At 43.0% G+C, this 17,894-nt stretch overlaps 3 protein-coding genes across 5 annotated transcripts; 2 read left to right on the top strand and 1 right to left on the bottom strand.

The window, feature by feature from the left end:
* Positions 1–74: 74 nt before the first annotated feature.
* On the top strand, positions 75–5,502 carry LOC121568836 (transmembrane protein 180-like). Its single transcript, XM_041879283.2, has 8 exons — positions 75–621; positions 1,057–1,371; positions 1,497–1,793; positions 1,952–2,074; positions 2,284–2,438; positions 2,685–2,768; positions 3,303–3,446; positions 4,766–5,502. The coding sequence occupies exons 1-8, from the start codon at positions 409–411 to the stop codon at positions 4,905–4,907; spliced, it is 1,473 nt and encodes a 490-aa protein (XP_041735217.1). The 5' UTR covers positions 75–408; the 3' UTR covers positions 4,908–5,502.
* LOC121568839 (immunoglobulin superfamily member 6) lies at positions 5,184–11,444 on the bottom strand. Of its 3 annotated transcripts, none has more exons than XM_041879287.2 (6): positions 10,564–11,444; positions 7,169–7,510; positions 6,907–6,995; positions 6,698–6,748; positions 6,239–6,349; positions 5,184–5,994 (listed from the first exon to the last, which is right to left on the bottom strand). In XM_041879287.2, exons 2-6 carry the CDS (start codon positions 7,503–7,505, stop codon positions 5,944–5,946), a joined length of 639 nt encoding a protein of 212 aa, XP_041735221.1. In that variant the 5' UTR covers positions 7,506–7,510; positions 10,564–11,444; the 3' UTR covers positions 5,184–5,943. The 3 variants fall into 3 exon arrangements, with proteins under 3 accessions (XP_041735221.1, XP_041735222.1, XP_041735220.1); XM_041879288.1 differs by lacking the exon at positions 10,564–11,444 and adding an exon at positions 9,510–9,590; XM_041879286.2 differs by lacking the exon at positions 10,564–11,444 and adding an exon at positions 7,749–7,855.
* Positions 9,637–16,774, top strand: LOC121568838 (ER lumen protein-retaining receptor 2-like). The gene is made up of 5 exons (XM_041879285.2): positions 9,637–9,880; positions 11,494–11,594; positions 14,688–14,846; positions 14,988–15,240; positions 15,511–16,774. Exons 1-5 carry the CDS (start codon positions 9,790–9,792, stop codon positions 15,543–15,545), a joined length of 639 nt encoding a protein of 212 aa, XP_041735219.1. The 5' UTR covers positions 9,637–9,789; the 3' UTR covers positions 15,546–16,774.
* The last annotated feature ends 1,120 nt before the right edge of the window (positions 16,775–17,894 follow it).

Genomic DNA, 17,894 nt, shown 5'->3' on the forward strand with positions numbered 1-17,894 from the left:
AGGACCTTTTTGTCCAATGTTTGTTTGTTATGGTTCGGTCACATGGGTTATTGCCCCGCCTATTTCCGCATTTACAGAAACGGGTTTGATATCTGCAAGCGAGGAGAGGAGCATAATTTGTTTTGTATATTAACACATATTTCTAATTGTGTATTCATCAGTGACGTTATTTTAATTTGTATTTGTAAAGTCTGTTTGCTGACCAAGCCGAAATAGTAGAAATCCTGCACGCGACTGCAGAACTTTTTCCATGGAATATGAATAGCTGGAAAGTCAGTTTCTTTAACTCACCTGCTTGTGTAGTCATATAGATTTTTCACTCAAATGACACTCGACTCACTTTGCAAATCTGTGGTAATTAAATGAGATCAAAGTGAGTAGCCTGGAGAAATTAAACCACCACCAGGCATGACCGTGGAGAAACCAGCCGCAGGTGTTCGCACCTTCGGCGGCCTGAACATCCTGAGGCACCTGGCGAGTCTGGGGGCTCACCCTCCCGCCGTGGCTTACTCCATGACCACCCTGGGAGCAGGCATGATGAACAGCATATTTAGCTTCTACTATGTCAAGCTGTTCCTCAACAAGTACAAAATATCAGAGGGAGCTTTCCATCAGTCACAAGTGAGTACTGTACTACAGTAACAGATACTGTAAACTTTCTGGGCATTAGGTAGCCTAGTGGTTAGAGCGTTGGGCCAGTAACTGAACCAAATTATTATTTATTAAACAGCAACTGTAGCCGTAGGGCCCTATGACTATTATGCACTTGCATAATAGTAGGCCTACATTGTACACTGCCCAATAATAGTATGTCAATTCAAAATGGGAATAACTGGCTTGATATGTCAATGCTCAATGATAGTGAGGAAAGTACGCACAATGGTATTCTTGGCCATGCAGCTTGCTCACACTTTTATTAAGTGGAACGAACCACACATGACAGCATATACAGTCCTTAGATGTGTAATTTGGGCAATTGTTCAATATTAGCAACTTCGAGATGCAAACAAGACAATTATTATGTCATCCCTCTTTGTCATCTCTTCATCCTGACAGGTGGTGTACATGGTGTGGAACGCAGTGAACGACCCTCTGTTCGGCTACCTGCAGGATAACTCCCGCGTACCATGCTGCTCTCAACGTCGTCTCTCCATCCTGTATGGTGCTCCCTTCTACGCACTCGCCTTCCTGCTCGCCTGGTTCCCATGGCGAGAGTACGCCCCCGGCGACTGGATGAGCGGCGTCCACCTAATGGTGGCATTGTGTGCGTTCGACGGGATGCTGACGTTTGTGTTGCTGGCGCAGTGCGCCCTCTTTGCAGAGATATCAGGCCACCACCAGAGCAGACTGAGACTCATCAAGTACAACCAGGTAGGAAAGGGAGGTGTTTTGTGAAGTGTTTCTTTTACAAGTTTCATTTTAGCTGCAGTATTTATTTTGTTGTCTGAAGTCAGTAAAGTGTTCTCACGTTTATCTCCTCTTCCCCCTCTCCCCAGGTGGCGTCCCTTATAGGTTCCTCCAGTGTTCTATTCTGCGGCCTCCTCTCCCAGAACATGGATGACTTCCCATCCTTCCAGGGCTTCACTGTCCTGGTGGCTGTTCTGGCCTGTGGCTGCATGATCTACACAGGCCTACACAGTGAGAGCCGCTTCGACACCAAAGAGTCAGCACCGGGGTCAAACGACCAGGGTTCTGGCCAGTTAACTCTTTCCTTCTCCTTGGTGACCTCTATGACCTTGCAGATCCTGACCAATAGGGACTTCCAGCTCTTCGTGCTCATGAACTTCTTCCAGGTCAGAAAAAAGACTGGGATACAGCCGCTCAATGGGGCCACAGAATGTGGGCACATATCACTTGGTTTGTTCTGTTAATGGGGATATGTGTGTGTATATGAGTGTGTACCACATCTGACCATTACATGTATATTTCCTATCCATTGCACTTTTTCCAGGTCTTCATGGTGGCATTCTGTAATAACTTCACTATGATCTTCGCCGAGCATCTGATACCCCCCAACGTGCTGCCATCACTGGCCAAGAGCTTCATGTATGGAGCCGGCTTTATCTGTCCTCAGGTAACATACCGCAGCTCAAAACACTTTATACTGATTGGAGGGAGTCACTAACCTTACTCAGCACCACCAGTGTATTGCATTGAGTGCCTTGCCAAATGCTGACCACACATTACACCACCTATTTTCTAGCATTGCCTTGTTGATTTATTCCCATGGTGTTACTTACTGTACTGTACCTTACTGTCATCTCTGTGGTGTGTCTCTCTCAGTTGGTGGTGCTGAGCAGTCAGAGCCTGCTCCACGGCCTGGGCTACTACAAGATCATCCTGCTCACCTTCTACGTAGAGGCTGGCATGGCTGCCATCATGCTGGTGCTGGGGCCACATCACTACTACATCCTGGCATTCTTCCTGACCGCTAACATGTAAGAAGTTATGTTATCGAATTGTCATTGTAATGTTATTATATCATCTATTTATATGTTATTGTAGCCACTGTCATTAATGACAGTGAATGTCCACATATATCAGTGTCAGTTATGTAATTCAGTAACATGATTTGCTCCATGAGTTGGATATACACCAGTGCCATTTTACAACTGTTTGCTTTATCACACAAACCCTTTCATTGTAAAAATGTTTTAAACAAAAATATCTTTGTCGCCATTAAGGGTCCTTGTCCAGGCAGCCTTCAGTCTGTTTAACCTGCCTCTGGCTGACATTATCGACTCAGACCTTCAGAGACACAAGCGCAGGTAAACCCAGGTCTGCTGTGTCACAGTTATAATAGTGCCACATCAGCACACAGTGAACTCCACCCGCCCAGCCATCCATTATAGATAGACAGTAATAGAACACTACTCCCTCAGGGGTGTTCTGTAGGCTAACACTGAGCTTCATTGGCAGTGCTACAGTACCTAACAGTCTCCCTAACATTACAAAAGTAACTGAGGCTGTATGTACTTTGTAGGGCACATTAAGTATGTATTGATATTAACCCACCAAAGTAAGTGTGGAAGAGGTAAGTTATTTGGACTTCAATTGTAAAATGTTACAATGAATGTGCATCTCTGTAAGTCACGTACAGTACACAGACAGGAATGTAAACACAGTGATGGATGTAAACACTAGCAAGGGTATGACTAAAAGCGCCTTGAGCCCTTGATGGAAAATATAAATCCAATCATTCCAATCCATGATTATTATTGTTATATCCTCCTTATGACATCAATGTAAGTGGATCAAGTATTAAAGCCTTGTTGTGTCCTTTCCCTCTGTGTCCTCTACAGCTCCCCCCTCTCCTCCATGGTGTTTGGGACCAATGCTCTGTTCACTAAACCAGCCCAGTCTCTGGCTCCTATGCTGGTGGTCTCCATCCTAAACCAGTTTGGCTACGAGAACCTGAAGGATGCTGGGAGGGATGCAAAACCCAGGTAAGGGGTGCTGGGAGGGATGCAAAACCCAGGTAAGGGCTGCTGGGAGGGATGCAAAACCCAGGTAAGGGCTGCTGGGCGGGATGCAAAACCCAGGTAAGGGCTGCTGGGAGGGATGCAAAACCCAGGTAAGGGCTGCTGGGAGGGATGCAAAACCCAGGTAAGGGCTGCTGGGAGGGATGCAAAACCCAGGTAAGGGCTGCTGGGAGGGATGCAAAACCCAGGGAAGGGCTGCTGGGAGAGATGCAAAACCCAGGGAAGGGCTGCTGGGAGGGATGCAAAACCCAGGGAAGGGCTGCTGGGAGGGATGCAAAACCCAGGGAAGGGCTGCTGGGAGGGATGCAAAACCCAGGGAAGGGCTGCTGGGAGGGATGCAAACCCCAGGGAAGGGCTGCTGGGAGGGATGTAAAACCCAGGGAAGGGCTGCTGGGAGGGATGCAAACCCCAGGTAAGGGCTGCTGGGAGGGATGCAAAACCCAGGTAAGGGCTGCTGGGAGGGATGCAAAACCCAGGTAAGGGCTGCTGGGAGGGATGCAAACCCCAAGTAAGGGCTGCATCTCAATAGTCTAAAATGGCCTCTCCTTATCTCCTTTTTGCTAATTGTATTATTGTGGTGAGAACTAAACAGGTGAAAGTGAATTCCCTGTAGACATCCATTTTGCTTGTATCTGACCTGTGTCTTCAGATAAGTGAGGAGAGGAAGGCACTTTAGACTATCAAGAACGACCATTTAAGATCCTGTTCAGTGTTTTGCATTATTAGCAATAATCCATGTTTGCGCTGCCAGCATGCAAATTAACTTTAGCCTGACCAAACCAGTCTTACTGTTACGGCCTTGTGTATTTTGGGGCTGTGAGGAATGAGAGTAGGAGTAGGAATGATCTAGGATTGGTTCACTGCCAGCGAGTCACCTGCTGAATTAAAGTAGCATTTGATTCATTTCAGTTGCAGATGTCACACATTGTTATCCGTAGTTGTAGTGTTTGACAACTTGCTGGGGTTATATCTTGAACTCTACTGTTACGCTTACTGAGATAAGACTGCTTACATCCCCTAGTGGTGAAATAACCGCATTGACATGTTACATTAATTGTGTCAGTGAACCAATGTAAAGCAACTGCATTTATTCTACGACATGGTAGTTAATTATACGCTACTTTAATGTGTCTCTGTCGTAGTATTATTAGATGTAATTTTTATAAATTGTCTTGATACACAGACATACTGGTTGAATTCATGACAACACATTTCCAGTAGCTCCTCTATGTCTTGTAACATATCCTGTACTGTCTGAATAATGTCCTACTCCTCCCCTGCAGTGACTTGGAGGCCCTCCACACCACCATGTTCTACCTGGTGTGTGTGGTGCCCATGTGTGTCGCCGCCCTGCAAGTCTTCGCCTGGAGGCCCTTCTCAATACGCAACAGTCACACCGTGGACACCAAGTATATCGACGACTGAGTCACTCAACTTAATCTCTGTGTCTATGCTGACTTTTAAGACTTGACAGGCTGCTGCAGCACTCCTAAAGGGAACATGGTGGTGTAATGGCAGGAGGGTACTGCAGAAGAAAACTCTCCATCTGTATGTGTTTATTATGTTTGTCTGTGAACTTGTCTGGTGGTGATGAAGGGAACGGTACTGACCCTAACTCTGGTATCAGGAGCACAGTACCTGAGCCTGCTATTACGCTATGCACTATGTAATAATATGATGTTAGTTACTGTGAAAACTGTATGACTTAACCAAGTTTATTGAGGGATATATTGTAGCATCAGATTACTTTCAAATAGGTTATTAGTTTGCAGACTTTGTTCTCCAAACAACTTGAATGTAAAACAGATATTGTCTTTGACATAGTGTATACATTGTGTATACTACATACTGGTATCATGGGACCTGAACCATTGTGATGTTGTGCCTTTGTCTAAATAGTTAATACCAATCAAATATGCTATTACTTTTCATTCAAATTATTTGCATTAATTTGTTGGGGAATGTTTTCTACAAGTCTTTTTACACTGTTTCCATTTTAATTAAAAACAATAAGCCTTCATTCAAATAACTTGCACATGTTATTTACGTTTACTTTTTAAACTGAAACATGCGTTGACTTTTTAAACTGAAACATGAACCAAAACAATCTGATATTCAAATAGGCGGACTTCAGATTCAGTACAGGGACTTCTGTTTTTCTTTCTGATTCATTTAAGGTTAATCAAATTGAGATTATTTTTGTCTTGTTACTCTCTCCATATAGCATGTTTTCCATTTTAAGCTGCCTGAAGAGGAAAAGGCTATACGGTCACTCCTGACCTGCAAACCGATTTTCCGAATTTGTTAAATTTAGGTCAGGGTTAAGGGTTTGGTTAAGGTAAGGGTCAGTTTTAGATTTTGGTTAGTTGTTTTTGCAGGTCAGCAGTGTCCTTATAGTCTCTCCCGCCTGAAGATGTGAAGGGAAGTAGCTGTCATTAGCTGTTCTCCTTTTTGTTTTCAGTCACTGGTTTTGGTAAATGTCCTCTGGATGGTTGGAGTGGGGGCTTTCAACCTGCAAGATGATTCAGTTGAGTTTATCAGATGTAGAGTCAACATGGTGTAGATTAGATGTGTTGTTTGAGAAGAGTTTGCTTAAGAACAAGGTATGATAATTTAGCAAATTGAAAACCGGTTGATATAACTGAGTCATAACACATAAACATAACACAAAATCTAAGCACTTTCCCAGCCTCTCTCTTACTTACTAGGAAAGCCAATAAGCCATATTAGGAAAATGCAATCTGACCATCCTGTACCTTGTTTTGAGCAGGGCCACTGTGGTTGGGGTTCTTCTTGTTACTTTGTAAGTTCCTCTTGCCGTACAGCTCTTGCACAACAGCACCAAACTGTACTCTAACTGTATTCTTCTGTTAGAGATAGAACGAACAGCAAACAAATTGGTTACATCGCAGTGGTAAATAACAACAAAAAAGTGTTGTATTTCCTTGTCTTTCTGCAATGTAAACATACATTGAAGTCTCAATATTGTGAGACTGAGGATTATACTAGGAATTTACTGAAGAGGAATACCCCCTCTTACAAAACCATGATTGCAAGGGCTTAGAAATAGAACTGTTCCTTGTTTAAGACATCGGGCTTCCCACAACTTTGTGAAACTAAATATTGTGAACACATTGCACATTGTGGTGGCATCAAGTATTCTTTAAGACATCATGAACAACTTCAGTGAGGCAGTACAAAAGAGAAGACTTCACCTGGATGTCACTCTTCTGTGTGCCTCTGCAAACAGCAATGTCTTTCCCAGTCTAGTGTAGAATGAGCGGGTTAGAATCCAATGTAGACTAGATGATATTATGGTGGTTGCATGATTGGTCAATATATTTTATGCACTGTTACGTCTCAAACAACATCCAATTCATAATGATCATTATATGTATGTATCTAGTGTAATACAATATCTTACCTTCTTACAAATGATCCGAATCAATACCGCCAGACTGTATAGGGCCAACAGGACAAACAGCAGCCACAGCAAAACATGCCAGGTCATCTCTGAAAGCACACAGGAGAACTATCACTTGGTTTTCATATGGTTGTAAAGGCAAAACTTGAGTAGAATTGAAAAGGCCCCTTTGCTACCGCAAACACTCTTACCCATAGAGATACATCAAATGATGAGTAATAATTTCAAATGATACGTGTTCTATTTAATTCTATGCTCTTACCTCTCACCACCAGCGTGGTGCCCTGTCCTATCTCCTGTGCCCCGCTGCATACCACGTTTTTAAACAAGGCAGCACAGTGGTACACCCCGCTGTCATTGGCCTGGAGTGAGTTGATATTCAGGGCGTTTCTCTCCAGGCTGTATTTGTGTTGCTGGGTCATCAGATCGACCGAGTGGTGAGCGTCCTCCTTGAAGACGAACCAGATTAAGTCAATTTCCATATTGGTATCATAAACGATGTTACAGGGGAGAGAGGCTGTCTGACCCCCTATCCGCCAAATGACCTCGTCTGGCTGGTGTAAAGATAACACTTGGAGGCAGTCGGTCTTGTTCCACATGATGTCTGGAGTAAAAAGAGATACAGGTACAATCATAAAGTTGTACTTTCAATCGTTATAAGTGTAACTAATATGGAATCAAAATAGTTTACGCCAAGGAATAAGAGGAGCATTGTGTGCTTTGAGATAATATCAGATTAAAACTGATTAAAAGTTACAGTAATTATACTGGCATAAAGAGACATTTAACTTAGCTTTACTGGTTTAAAAAACATTAACATTTAGTGAAATTGGTGTCCTTACTGGCTGTCGAGATGAATTAGCGTGGTAGAGTAGAACACTGATAAATCCGTTCTGATGAAAACATTACGTTGACACCAGTTGGGTGTGTGAAGAGCGTGCGCGCGCTGTGATCTCATGACTAAGTGTGTAATAGACAGAACAGGAAGATGGATGTTTTGACTTCTCTCACTTTTCCATCCTGTTTACCAACTATCTCATCATTATGTGTTTGGTGTTGTAATCCCAAACTATTTTACTCACGGTCGCACAGTTGTCACTCAAACTGTATTCTCATAGTAATGTTGCAGCATCAGAGAGATGTTGTGAAAATCAATCTGTTCGCCTTTCTTCAAGTTCAAGGCCCTGGCATGACAGTCACATTGCGTATATTATGTTCTAATAACTAACCGAGATATTATAAATGAGAATACAACTAAACAAAACTGTACCCAATATACAGTACCCAAGAAGACTCAAGGCTGTAATTGCTGTCAAAGGTGCTACAACAAAGTCCTGAGTAAAGGGTCTGAATACTTATGTAAATGTGATTTTAAAATGTTTTATATACACTACCAGTCAAAAGTTTGGACACACCTACTCATTCAAGTGTTTTTCTTTATTTTTACTATTTTCTACATTGTAGAATAATAGTGAAGACATCAAAACTATGAAATAACACATATGGAATCATGTAGTAACCAAAAAAGTGTTAAACAAATCAAATAATATTTAATATTTTACATTCTTTAAAGTAGCCACCCTTTGCCTTGATGACAGTTTTGCATACTTGGCATTCTCTCAACCAGCTTCACCTGGAATGCTTTCCCAACAGTCTTGAAGGTGTTCCCACATATGCTGAGCACTTGTTGGCTGCTTTTCCTTCACTCTGCGGTCCAACTCATCCCAAACCATCTCAATTGGGTTGAGGTCAGGTGATTGTGGAGGCCAGGTCATCTGATGCAGCACTCCATCACTCTCCTTCATGGTTAAATAGCCCTTACACAGCCTGGAGGTGTGTTGGGTCATTGTCCTGTTGAAAAACAAAATGATAGTCCCACTAAGCGCAAACCAGATGGGATGGCGTATCTCTGCAGATTGCTGTGGTATCCATGCTGGTTAAGTGTGCCTTGAATTCGAAATAAATCACAGACAGTGTCACCAGCAAAACATCCCCACACCATCACACATCCATGCTTCACGGTGGGAACCACACATGCGAAGATAATCCGTTCACCTACTCTGCATCTCACAAAGACATTGCAGTTGGAACCAAAAATCTCACATTTGGACTCATCAGACCAATAGACAGATTTCCACCGGTCTAATGTTCATTGTTCGTGTTTCTTGGCCCAAGCAAGTCTCTTCTTATTATTGGTGTCCTTTAGTAGTGGTTTCTTTGCAGCAATTCGACCATGAAGGCCTGATTCACGCAGTCTCCTCTGAACAGTTGGTGTTGAGATGTGTCTGTTACTTGAACTCTGTGAAGCATTTATTTGGGCTGCAATTTCTGAGGCTGGTAACTCTAATGAACTTATCCTCTGCAGCAGAGGTAACTCTGGGTCTTCCTTTCCTGTGGCGGTCCTCATGAGAGCCAGTTTCATCATAGTGCTTGATGGTTTTTGATTTGTTTAACACTTTTTGGGGTACTACATGATTCCATATGTGTTATTTCATAGCTTTGATGTCTTCACTATTATTCTACAATATAAATCTGTGAGAATTGGAAGACAGGTAAAGCATTTTAGTTGAGGCTGATATGAAGAAGAAAATGGACATTCTTACCAATGGATGCTGGTGGGCGTGTTTAGCACTGGTGTCACTCAAACTGCTGTATCCAATCCGAACCCAATTTGCTTTGTAATTTAAGTTTTTCTTACGCCCCCTTCCACGTCGACTTGCCCTATCGCCATATTTCAACTCGTTGCCTCAAGAAAGGGATTGTGAAGCCGGTTAAATAAGTTGGCTAGAAAGCTAGTTTAAACCAGAAAAAGTTCTCAACAGTAGACTTTAGGGTCTTAAAAGTCATTTTCACCGGTGTCAAAAGAAGGCATCAGCTCTAGCAATGAACATCTTCAGGTTTACGGGAGACCTCTCTCACTTGGCAGCTATCATCATTCTCCTGCTCAAAATATGGAAAACCAGGTCGTGTGCTGGTGAGTAACGTTATATTAGCTACTAAAATGTAACTTGAAAGTTTTATTTCTTCCAATGACTGTTATTGGCTATGTACTGTCTACATATGTAGTTAGTTAGCCCTATGTCCATATTCCAACCTATCTAGTTAGCTGGCTGTAGTTTAGATCCCTGTAGACCGCTAGCTAGCTAGCTAACATGGATAGTTAACGCGTTAGCTAACTAGCGTTATATTCCTAACCCACTACTAGTTAGCTATGTAGCTGCTAGCTACAGAACAAACAAGTAACGAATGGCATTTAAGTGTTGATCAATATATAATACATCATGAAACAAAAGTATATGCAGATCATGTGTGCACTGACGAGTTCGTTAGCTAGTTAGCTTGAATTGGTTGAACGTTAGCTACTTAACCACAGTAGCATGTCAACTTGCTAACTGTCTTTTCTAGCGCGGCAACTTGGATTGCTTGGATTTGACGTTAACTAGCTAGCTAAACTGATTAATGTTTAATCAAAGCCTTCCTTGAGTATCTGTTTTCCACCTATGACAGGCTATGTAACTGTTAGCTAGCTAACTTGCTATGCAAAACATGTTAGTTACGGTATCTAACTAGCTAGTTACTTGTAACAGCCAAAATAGTCGATGATAAAAATAAAAAAAATCGATTGTTCATAAAGTGATGCAAGTTTGGACACTGTACCTTGTTGTCAGGTGAGGTATTTATGAATAATTACTGTTTAAACATTCTGTCTAGTGTCAACTTTGTTTTCTGCAACAGTCTGGCATGCGAGTACACTCAATGTAGCCTGGCGTTTGATTGTTTGGTCTGGACTCTGACGTGGCATTCAAAGTCCCAGAAATTAACTGGTTAGGTGGCAAGGAATCAATGCATTCTCACTCAAAAGTAGTCGACACTGCTACATTTGTCTCAAATTAGCTGAACACATCCTATATTCTAAACACTCGCACACGTTTCTCTCATCGACCTTGCTTGCATCGGATGCATTGGCATGGCGCCCCTTTGAGGCATTATGATCTTCAGGTTTATAGCATCTTCCCATTCAGTTAATGGATGGGACAGTGTAAGATTGAGACCCTGGGGTTTTGTTAACCTATTCTATTAAAGAAACAAGTGCATGTTGGTCTGATCCTGATAGCACCAACTTTACTGAAGTGAATGCATTATCCCATGCATAAAATTCATAACGTCTTGAGGGGTGTGTCTTTTTCTAATACCAGTCACTCTAATATATGGAATAAATACGATTTCTTGTTAACATTACGATTAGGCCTACATGGAGATAAATTAGTTGCTAGGTGATCACCATAGTCTTGAGATGCTGCTGCATTTCTTGATGTAGTTTCAGCAAACAGATGCAGTTTATTTATCCTCTAGTCAGACATGGGTTTGAATCACTCACATTTCCAACTGCAGTCAGTAAGATACTATCACACTTGCAGCCATGACTGTGCAGGGGCTTGCAAAGGAAGACTATTTCAGAAGTTGTGAAGACCTTGCCTTTCTTCATGAACTTGTTCTTGAAGTGATGCAAAACTAGAAGACTAATTTCTTAATAATTTCCTTCCCGATATTATCCGTCCTACTGTTGTAAAACTGGTTCTCTTCCAGGTATCTCTGGGAAGAGCCAGATCCTGTTTGCTTTGGTCTTCACTACTCGCTACCTGGACCTACTCACCTCCTTTATCTCCCTCTACAACACCACCATGAAGGTAAGAGGATGGCTGGGCCTTAATACTTAGCCTTCCTTTCTTTCTCCATACCTCCAAACCACTGATAGTATTGATTAAGTGTTATAAGTTGGGCCAGGCGGAATCTGTGGAATCCCTTACAGAGTTGTCTGCATAAGCACTTAACAGTCATCACCAAATCTTTCAGGGCTTCAGATAAGTAATCTCTCTGTAGATTTCATCTGGCCCTAGTCCATAGGAGAGATGGTCTAGACCAGGGGTGTCAAACTCATTTTAGCTCAGGGGCCACATGGAGGAAAATCTATTCCCAAGTGGGCCGGACCGGTAAAATCATGGTATATATATATATAACTTAAAAACAACAACTTCAGATTGTTTTCTTTGTTTTAATACTATCAACATAAAACATAAAGCTGGAGCCTGAGGACAGTGTGTCCAAAATAGTACAAGCACAACATCACTATTAATCATAAAACACCTCAAGTTTATTTGAAAATTCTAAAGAAAAAGAACACAAACACACAATGCCTCAGTGATTCACAGAACTGTTTCACAGATCACAGAACTATATCAGGGGGTCATTTCTCAGGCAGAAATGTAGATACAAATAATGAAATCCTGTTCCCCAAACAAGTGCAAGAACCACAGAGTCAAGAATAGGTTAAATATACAAATAAAATAAAATCAATTAAAAACAATAGCACATCAACATAAAAACATATAAACATAAAGCTGGAGCCTGAGGACAGTGTGTCCAAAAGCACAACATCACTATTAATCATAAAACACCAAGTTATTTGAAAGTTCTGAGGACAAAGAACACACAAACACACAATGCCTCAGTGATTCACAGAAGTATATCACAGATCACAGAACTATATCAGGGTGTCTCATGCAGCACTTTAAGTGGGGTTGCATAGTTTATTTGACTCCTGATACCTGGCATCTTTTAGCTTTCACCAGCGCATCAATATCAGGCATCACATCCTGAGTGGCAGCCAACTTCAGGATGTGATTCAAGTGCTTGTGCGTGAGCCTTGAGCGCAGCTTTGTTTTATTTATGCTCATTACAGAGAACTTGCTCACAAAGATATGTGGTTCCAAACATGCACAACAGTTTTGCAGCGAGGGCTGTCAAGTTGGGGGTAACCTGGCAAGAGATTCTGATAAAATGTGTCCAAGCCAGCTGCAGCAAATTTGCCCTTCAAATCCGAGTCACACTGCAAGTCTATTATTTCAAGTTGGATGCTGACGGGCAGATCAGAGGGATTCACGGTGAATGGCGAACAAAAAAACGTTGAAGTCTTTCTCCAGTTCACCAAAAATCTGAAAGCGTTGCTCAAACTCCCTTAACAGTCCCGTTATTTTATCTTTGAACCGCTTCATGTCTGCCACATGTTGGGTCGTGCACACATTTTTCAGACAGGGGCAGTGAGCTGCATCACCACCGGCGAGTTGCGTCTCTCACAATGACAGCTTCAACTTGAAAGAACGTATGCTGTCATAATACTGCGTGGCAACTTTGTTGCGCCCTTGCAGCTGTTTGTTCAAGTTATTCAGGTGCTCTGTAACATCCACCATAAATGCAAGGTCCTGCATCCATTCTGCGGAATGAAATTCTAACACTGGTTTGCCCTTTTCTTCCATGAACTGTTCAATTTCTTCTCGTAAATCAAAGAAACGCCTCAGCACAGCACCTCAGCTTAACCATCTTACCTCGGTGTGGTATGGCAGGCCATAGATGTGGTCTTTCTCTCTGAGAAGGCTGTCAAACTGACGGTGATTCAGGTTTCTGGATCGGATGAAATTAACAGTTTGGATGACCACCTTCATGACGTTATCCATCTTTAATGACTTGCAACACAAAGCCTCCTGGTGCAAAATACAGTGGAAAGTCCAAAAATCACGTCCTCCATTTGCAGATTGCACTTTCTCTCTGAACTTTGTCACAACGCCTGCTTTTTTCCCGATCATTGAGGGCGCACCATCTGTAGCCAGGCTGACAGCGCGGGACCAGTCCACTCCGACCCTGTCCAGCGCGCCGACGAGTGCAGTGAAAATATCAGCTGCTGTCGTTGTATCTGTCATCGGCACCAACTCCACGAACTCCTCGGTGACGGTCAATGTGTCATCAACTCCGCGGATGAAAATGGCCAGTTGTGCAACATCTGTAATGTCCGTGCTTTCATCAATTGCAACCGAAAACGCAATAAATGACTTTACTTTTTGCTTCAACTGGCTGTCCAAAACCACTGAAAGATCGGAAATCCTGTCTGCAACTGTGTTTCTTGTCAGGCTGATATTTGCAAATGCCTGGTGCTTTTCAGGGCACACAATCTCTGCTGCCTTCATCATGCATGTTTTTACAAATTCACCCTCACTAAATGGTTTTGAAGCCACTGCGATTTCATTAGCAATGAGGTAGCTAGCTTTCACTACAGCGTCACTGATGTCTCGGCTGTGAGTAAACACAGACTGCTGTTTCTTCAGACCCACCAACAGTTCATTCACCTTCTCTCTTCTCCGCTGTCCTTGAAAGTTGTCATATTTGTCGGCATGAAGACTCACATAGTGGCGACGAAGGTTATATTCTTTCAGCACTGCAACATGCTGTGAACACACCAAACATACAGCTTTCCCATTGAATTCCGTGAATAAATAGAAGGATGACAATTTTTCTTGGAACACTCTGCAATCTGCGTCCACTTTTCTCTTTTTTGACAGAGACATATTGGGGCAATGAGGGTGCCAAATCACATAATGTTAAAAGTAGAAGCCGTAATAAATATCGCGGGCAAAACAAAGTAGCTCATCCGGACTGGCTGCACTTGCTTGACCTATTTGCTCAGCCCCGGTATAAACAGTTTGCTTGCTTAACACAATTGCTATTGCGCCATCCAGTGGACACAATTGGAACAGCAGTTTATTTTATTGAAAAATTGCAGCTCATTTTTATACAAAATCATCTCGCGGGCCGGATTAAACCCGTTTGCGGGCCTGATCCGGCCCGCGGGCCGGACGTTTGACACCCCTGGTCTAGACTGTGGTACTATTTTCTTCACAGCACCATTAACATGGGATACACTCATTTTCTCCCTCTCCTCTTCCCTGCAGGTGATCTACATTGGTTGTGCCTACGCCACTGTCTACCTGATCTACATTAAGTTCAAGGCCACCTACGATGGGAACCACGACAGCTTCCGGATGGAGTTCCTGGTGGTTCCTGTAGGGGGCCTCGCCTGCCTGGTCAACCATGACTTCTCTTTCCTAGAGGTTAGAGACATTTACGTTACATATGAAGGAGAGACCCCTAGTTGATGGCTACTTAACCTATTCTGCATGGTTAGTTGTGAGAGAGCTGGCGGATGAGATTAATGGCTAATATACAGTGTTGTGTGTTTGTCTTTCTATCAGATCCTGTGGACATTCTCCATCTACCTGGAGTCGGTGACCATCCTGCCACAGCTCTTCATGATCAGTAAGACGGGCGAGGCGGAGACCATCACCACCCACTACCTGTTCTTCCTGGGTCTCTACCGGGCCCTGTACCTCTTCAACTGGATCTGGCGCTTTTACTTCGAGGGTTTCTTTGACATGATTGCCATTGTGGCCGGCGTGGTGCAGACCATCCTCTACTGCGACTTCTTCTACCTTTATGTCACTAAAGGTGAGTGTCCACCTAAATGTCCATCTCTGATTTCTGTTCTGCCATCTGTGTATTCGCCGTTTGACCTTCTGGTATTTTATGTATGCGTAAGTAAGCATTATTGGAGTAATTGATGGTTGAGTTTGTAGGACTACATCATATTCTAAATGAGTTATAATCCATCTATATACAGTTTGAATGTTGTAGTGCACAGGAGTCGGCACATTGCAATGGAAATACATTTGGAAAAAAAATATTGGGCCCTCTGACATGTATCTCTATAATCCTCAGTGCTGAAAGGAAAGAAGCTGAGCCTGCCAGCATGAGAGGTTCAGACGGAGACCCCGTGTCTCCCAGCAGACTCAGGGTGCGTGGAGATGACATCACGGAACCCAGCCGAGCGAGCACAAGATGCCTGAGAGACAGAGCGACTCAAGGGAAAAAACACTAGTCTTCTTCATGAGTAACTTTGAACTTGTAAACAACAAACAGCTCCAGAACTGAATGAGAGGTCATCCCAGGTCTTCACGCGGTCTTCGGATATCTGTGTTTAGCATCTTGCCTTACCTTTTCTCATTGCTGTTCAAAATAGAAAGAAAACATATTTTTTTTTCGACATGTGAGGTGTGCTCTTTATGATGGCTCAACATGCATTGTATCGATTAGGGTTGACTCAATGCAAAGTACCATGCCAAACTTCTTAATGAAATGCACAAATGTAGTCTTTATGATTAAGATGGAAATGATGTGTCAAGGAGTGTTAGGTAATGATGATTTTATGTCTTGCTATTACATTGTTTTTTTACATGACTACGCCCTTGGCCAACTTATTATTCACAAGTACATTTACTTATCTGTTTTGTAGGTGCTCTTTCCTTTGGAGATCCCAGTTTGCACTCCTCTCTTGAAAAAGTTATCCTGCACAGCCCACTTCCTGGTTCTTGTGTTCATAGATCCCTTTGCCCAATTATTTTTTTCAGTTGGCCTTCTTCATCTTGGTGTCCTCCGTTATGTACGTACTTGCCATTCTAAGATGAAGTTCCCATCTTAACATGATAAATATCACCTTTCACATCACCAACCAAAATAAGAGTTTATTGCATTACTTAGGCCTAGCCTCAGCTTGTTCAACATTGGATGATTATAAGTAATTTAGGGGTCCGTATAAGTAAATGTGCTTCCTGATAGGGCTATTTGGTTTGTTTTCAATGCAGTCCTAGACTAAGGTTAATTTGGTATTGATTAAATACTGTAATCGCCTTACATGGTCAGTTGTCTGTTTAGCTGTTTAAATAAAGATCCAGTCATTTGTCACAGAGAAAACACCCATTGAAATGTAAATGATATTCTAGAACAGGGTTGAGGAATGCGTGTGATATATGGTGTTTGGTATGGATTCATTTTAGGTAAATGTTGAGATTTGACCCATTATCCCAGCTAAGTACACCCCCATAGCCTTTTAATTTGAGTCATTCCTATAGCTTCCTTTTTAGTTTTAAGTTGCATGATACCTGGGATACCACCTCACCTCCAATAAACTTTTTATGAAAAAACACTCCGTTTTATGCATCTTCATTAGATTATCAGGCTGTGTGGATGGAGGGCGCCTCTTACCTTATGTTACTGTGATTGTCACCTCTATTTTCTCCTCCCTCTCTGTGGATGACTTCGTCAAACATTTTGAAAAGAAGGTTGACGACATCCGATCCTCATTTATTAAGTCAAATGACACCGCTGGTCCTGCTCACACTGCCCTACCCTATGCTTTGACTTCTTTCTCCCCTCTCCAGATGAAATCTTGCGACTTGTGACGGCCGGCCGCCCAACAACCTGCCCGCTTGACCCTATCACCTCCTCTCTTCTCCAGACCAGTTCCGGAGACCTTCTCCCTTACCTCACCTCGCTCATCAACTCATCCTTGACCGCTGGCTATGTCCCTTCTGTCTTCAAGAGAGCGAGAGTTGCACCCCTCAAAAAACCTACACTCGATCCCTCCGATGTCAACAACTACAGACCGGTATCCCTTCTTTCTTTTCTCTCAAACTCTTGAGCGTGCCGTCTCTAGCCAACTCTGCTATCTCTCTCAGAATGACCTTCTTGATCCAAACCAGTCAGGTTTCAAGACTGGTCATTCAACTGAGACTGCTCTTCTCTGTGTCACGGAGGCTCTCCACACTGCTAAAGCTAACTCTCTCTCTGCTCTTATCCTTCTAGACCTATCCGCTGCCTTTGATACTGTGAACCATCAGATCCTCCTCTCCACCCTCTCCGAGTTGGGCATCTCCGGTGCTGCTCACTCTTTGGATTGCGTCCTACCTGACAGGTCGCTCCTACCAGGTGGCGTGGCGAGAATCTGTCTCCGCACCACGTGCTCTCACCACTGGTGTCCCCCAGGGCTCAGTTCTAGGCCCTCTCCTATTCTCTCTATACACCAAGTCACTTGGCTCTGTCATATCCTCACTTGGTCTCTCCTATCATTGCTACGCAGACGACACACAATTCATTTTATCCTTTCCCCTTCTGATAACCAGGTGGCGAATCGCATCTCTGCATGTCTGGCAGACATATCAGTGTGGATGTCGGATCACCACCTCAAGCTGAACCTTGGCAAGATGGAGCTGCTCTTCCTCCCGGGGAAGGACTGCCCGCTCCATGATCTCGCCATCACGGTTGAC

The sequence above is a fragment of the Coregonus clupeaformis genome, unplaced genomic scaffold (assembly GCF_020615455.1).
Source record: "Coregonus clupeaformis isolate EN_2021a unplaced genomic scaffold, ASM2061545v1 scaf0119, whole genome shotgun sequence".
NCBI lineage: Eukaryota > Metazoa > Chordata > Actinopteri > Salmoniformes > Salmonidae > Coregonus > Coregonus clupeaformis.

Coding starts and splice junctions, on each gene's coding strand:
- LOC121568836 (XM_041879283.2), top strand. CDS start 409: ATGACCGTGGAGAAACCAGCCGCAGGTGTTCGCACCTTCGGCGGCCTG. Junction 1,794..1,951: donor TGCTCATGAACTTCTTCCAG/GTCAGAAAAAAG, acceptor CACTTTTTCCAG/GTCTTCATGGTGGCATTCTG. Junction 3,447..4,765: donor GGGAGGGATGCAAAACCCAG/GTAAGGGGTGCT, acceptor CCTCCCCTGCAG/TGACTTGGAGGCCCTCCACA.
- LOC121568839 (XM_041879287.2), bottom strand. CDS start 7,505: ATGTGGAACAAGACCGACTGCCTCCAAGTGTTATCTTTACACCAGCCA. Junction 6,996..7,168: donor CACCACGCTGGTGGTGAGAG/GTAAGAGCATAG, acceptor GTGTGCTTTCAG/AGATGACCTGGCATGTTTTG. Junction 6,749..6,906: donor TTCGGATCATTTGTAAGAAG/GTAAGATATTGT, acceptor ATTCTACACTAG/ACTGGGAAAGACATTGCTGT.
- LOC121568838 (XM_041879285.2), top strand. CDS start 9,790: ATGAACATCTTCAGGTTTACGGGAGACCTCTCTCACTTGGCAGCTATC. Junction 9,881..11,493: donor GAAAACCAGGTCGTGTGCTG/GTGAGTAACGTT, acceptor GTTCTCTTCCAG/GTATCTCTGGGAAGAGCCAG. Junction 14,847..14,987: donor ATGACTTCTCTTTCCTAGAG/GTTAGAGACATT, acceptor TCTTTCTATCAG/ATCCTGTGGACATTCTCCAT.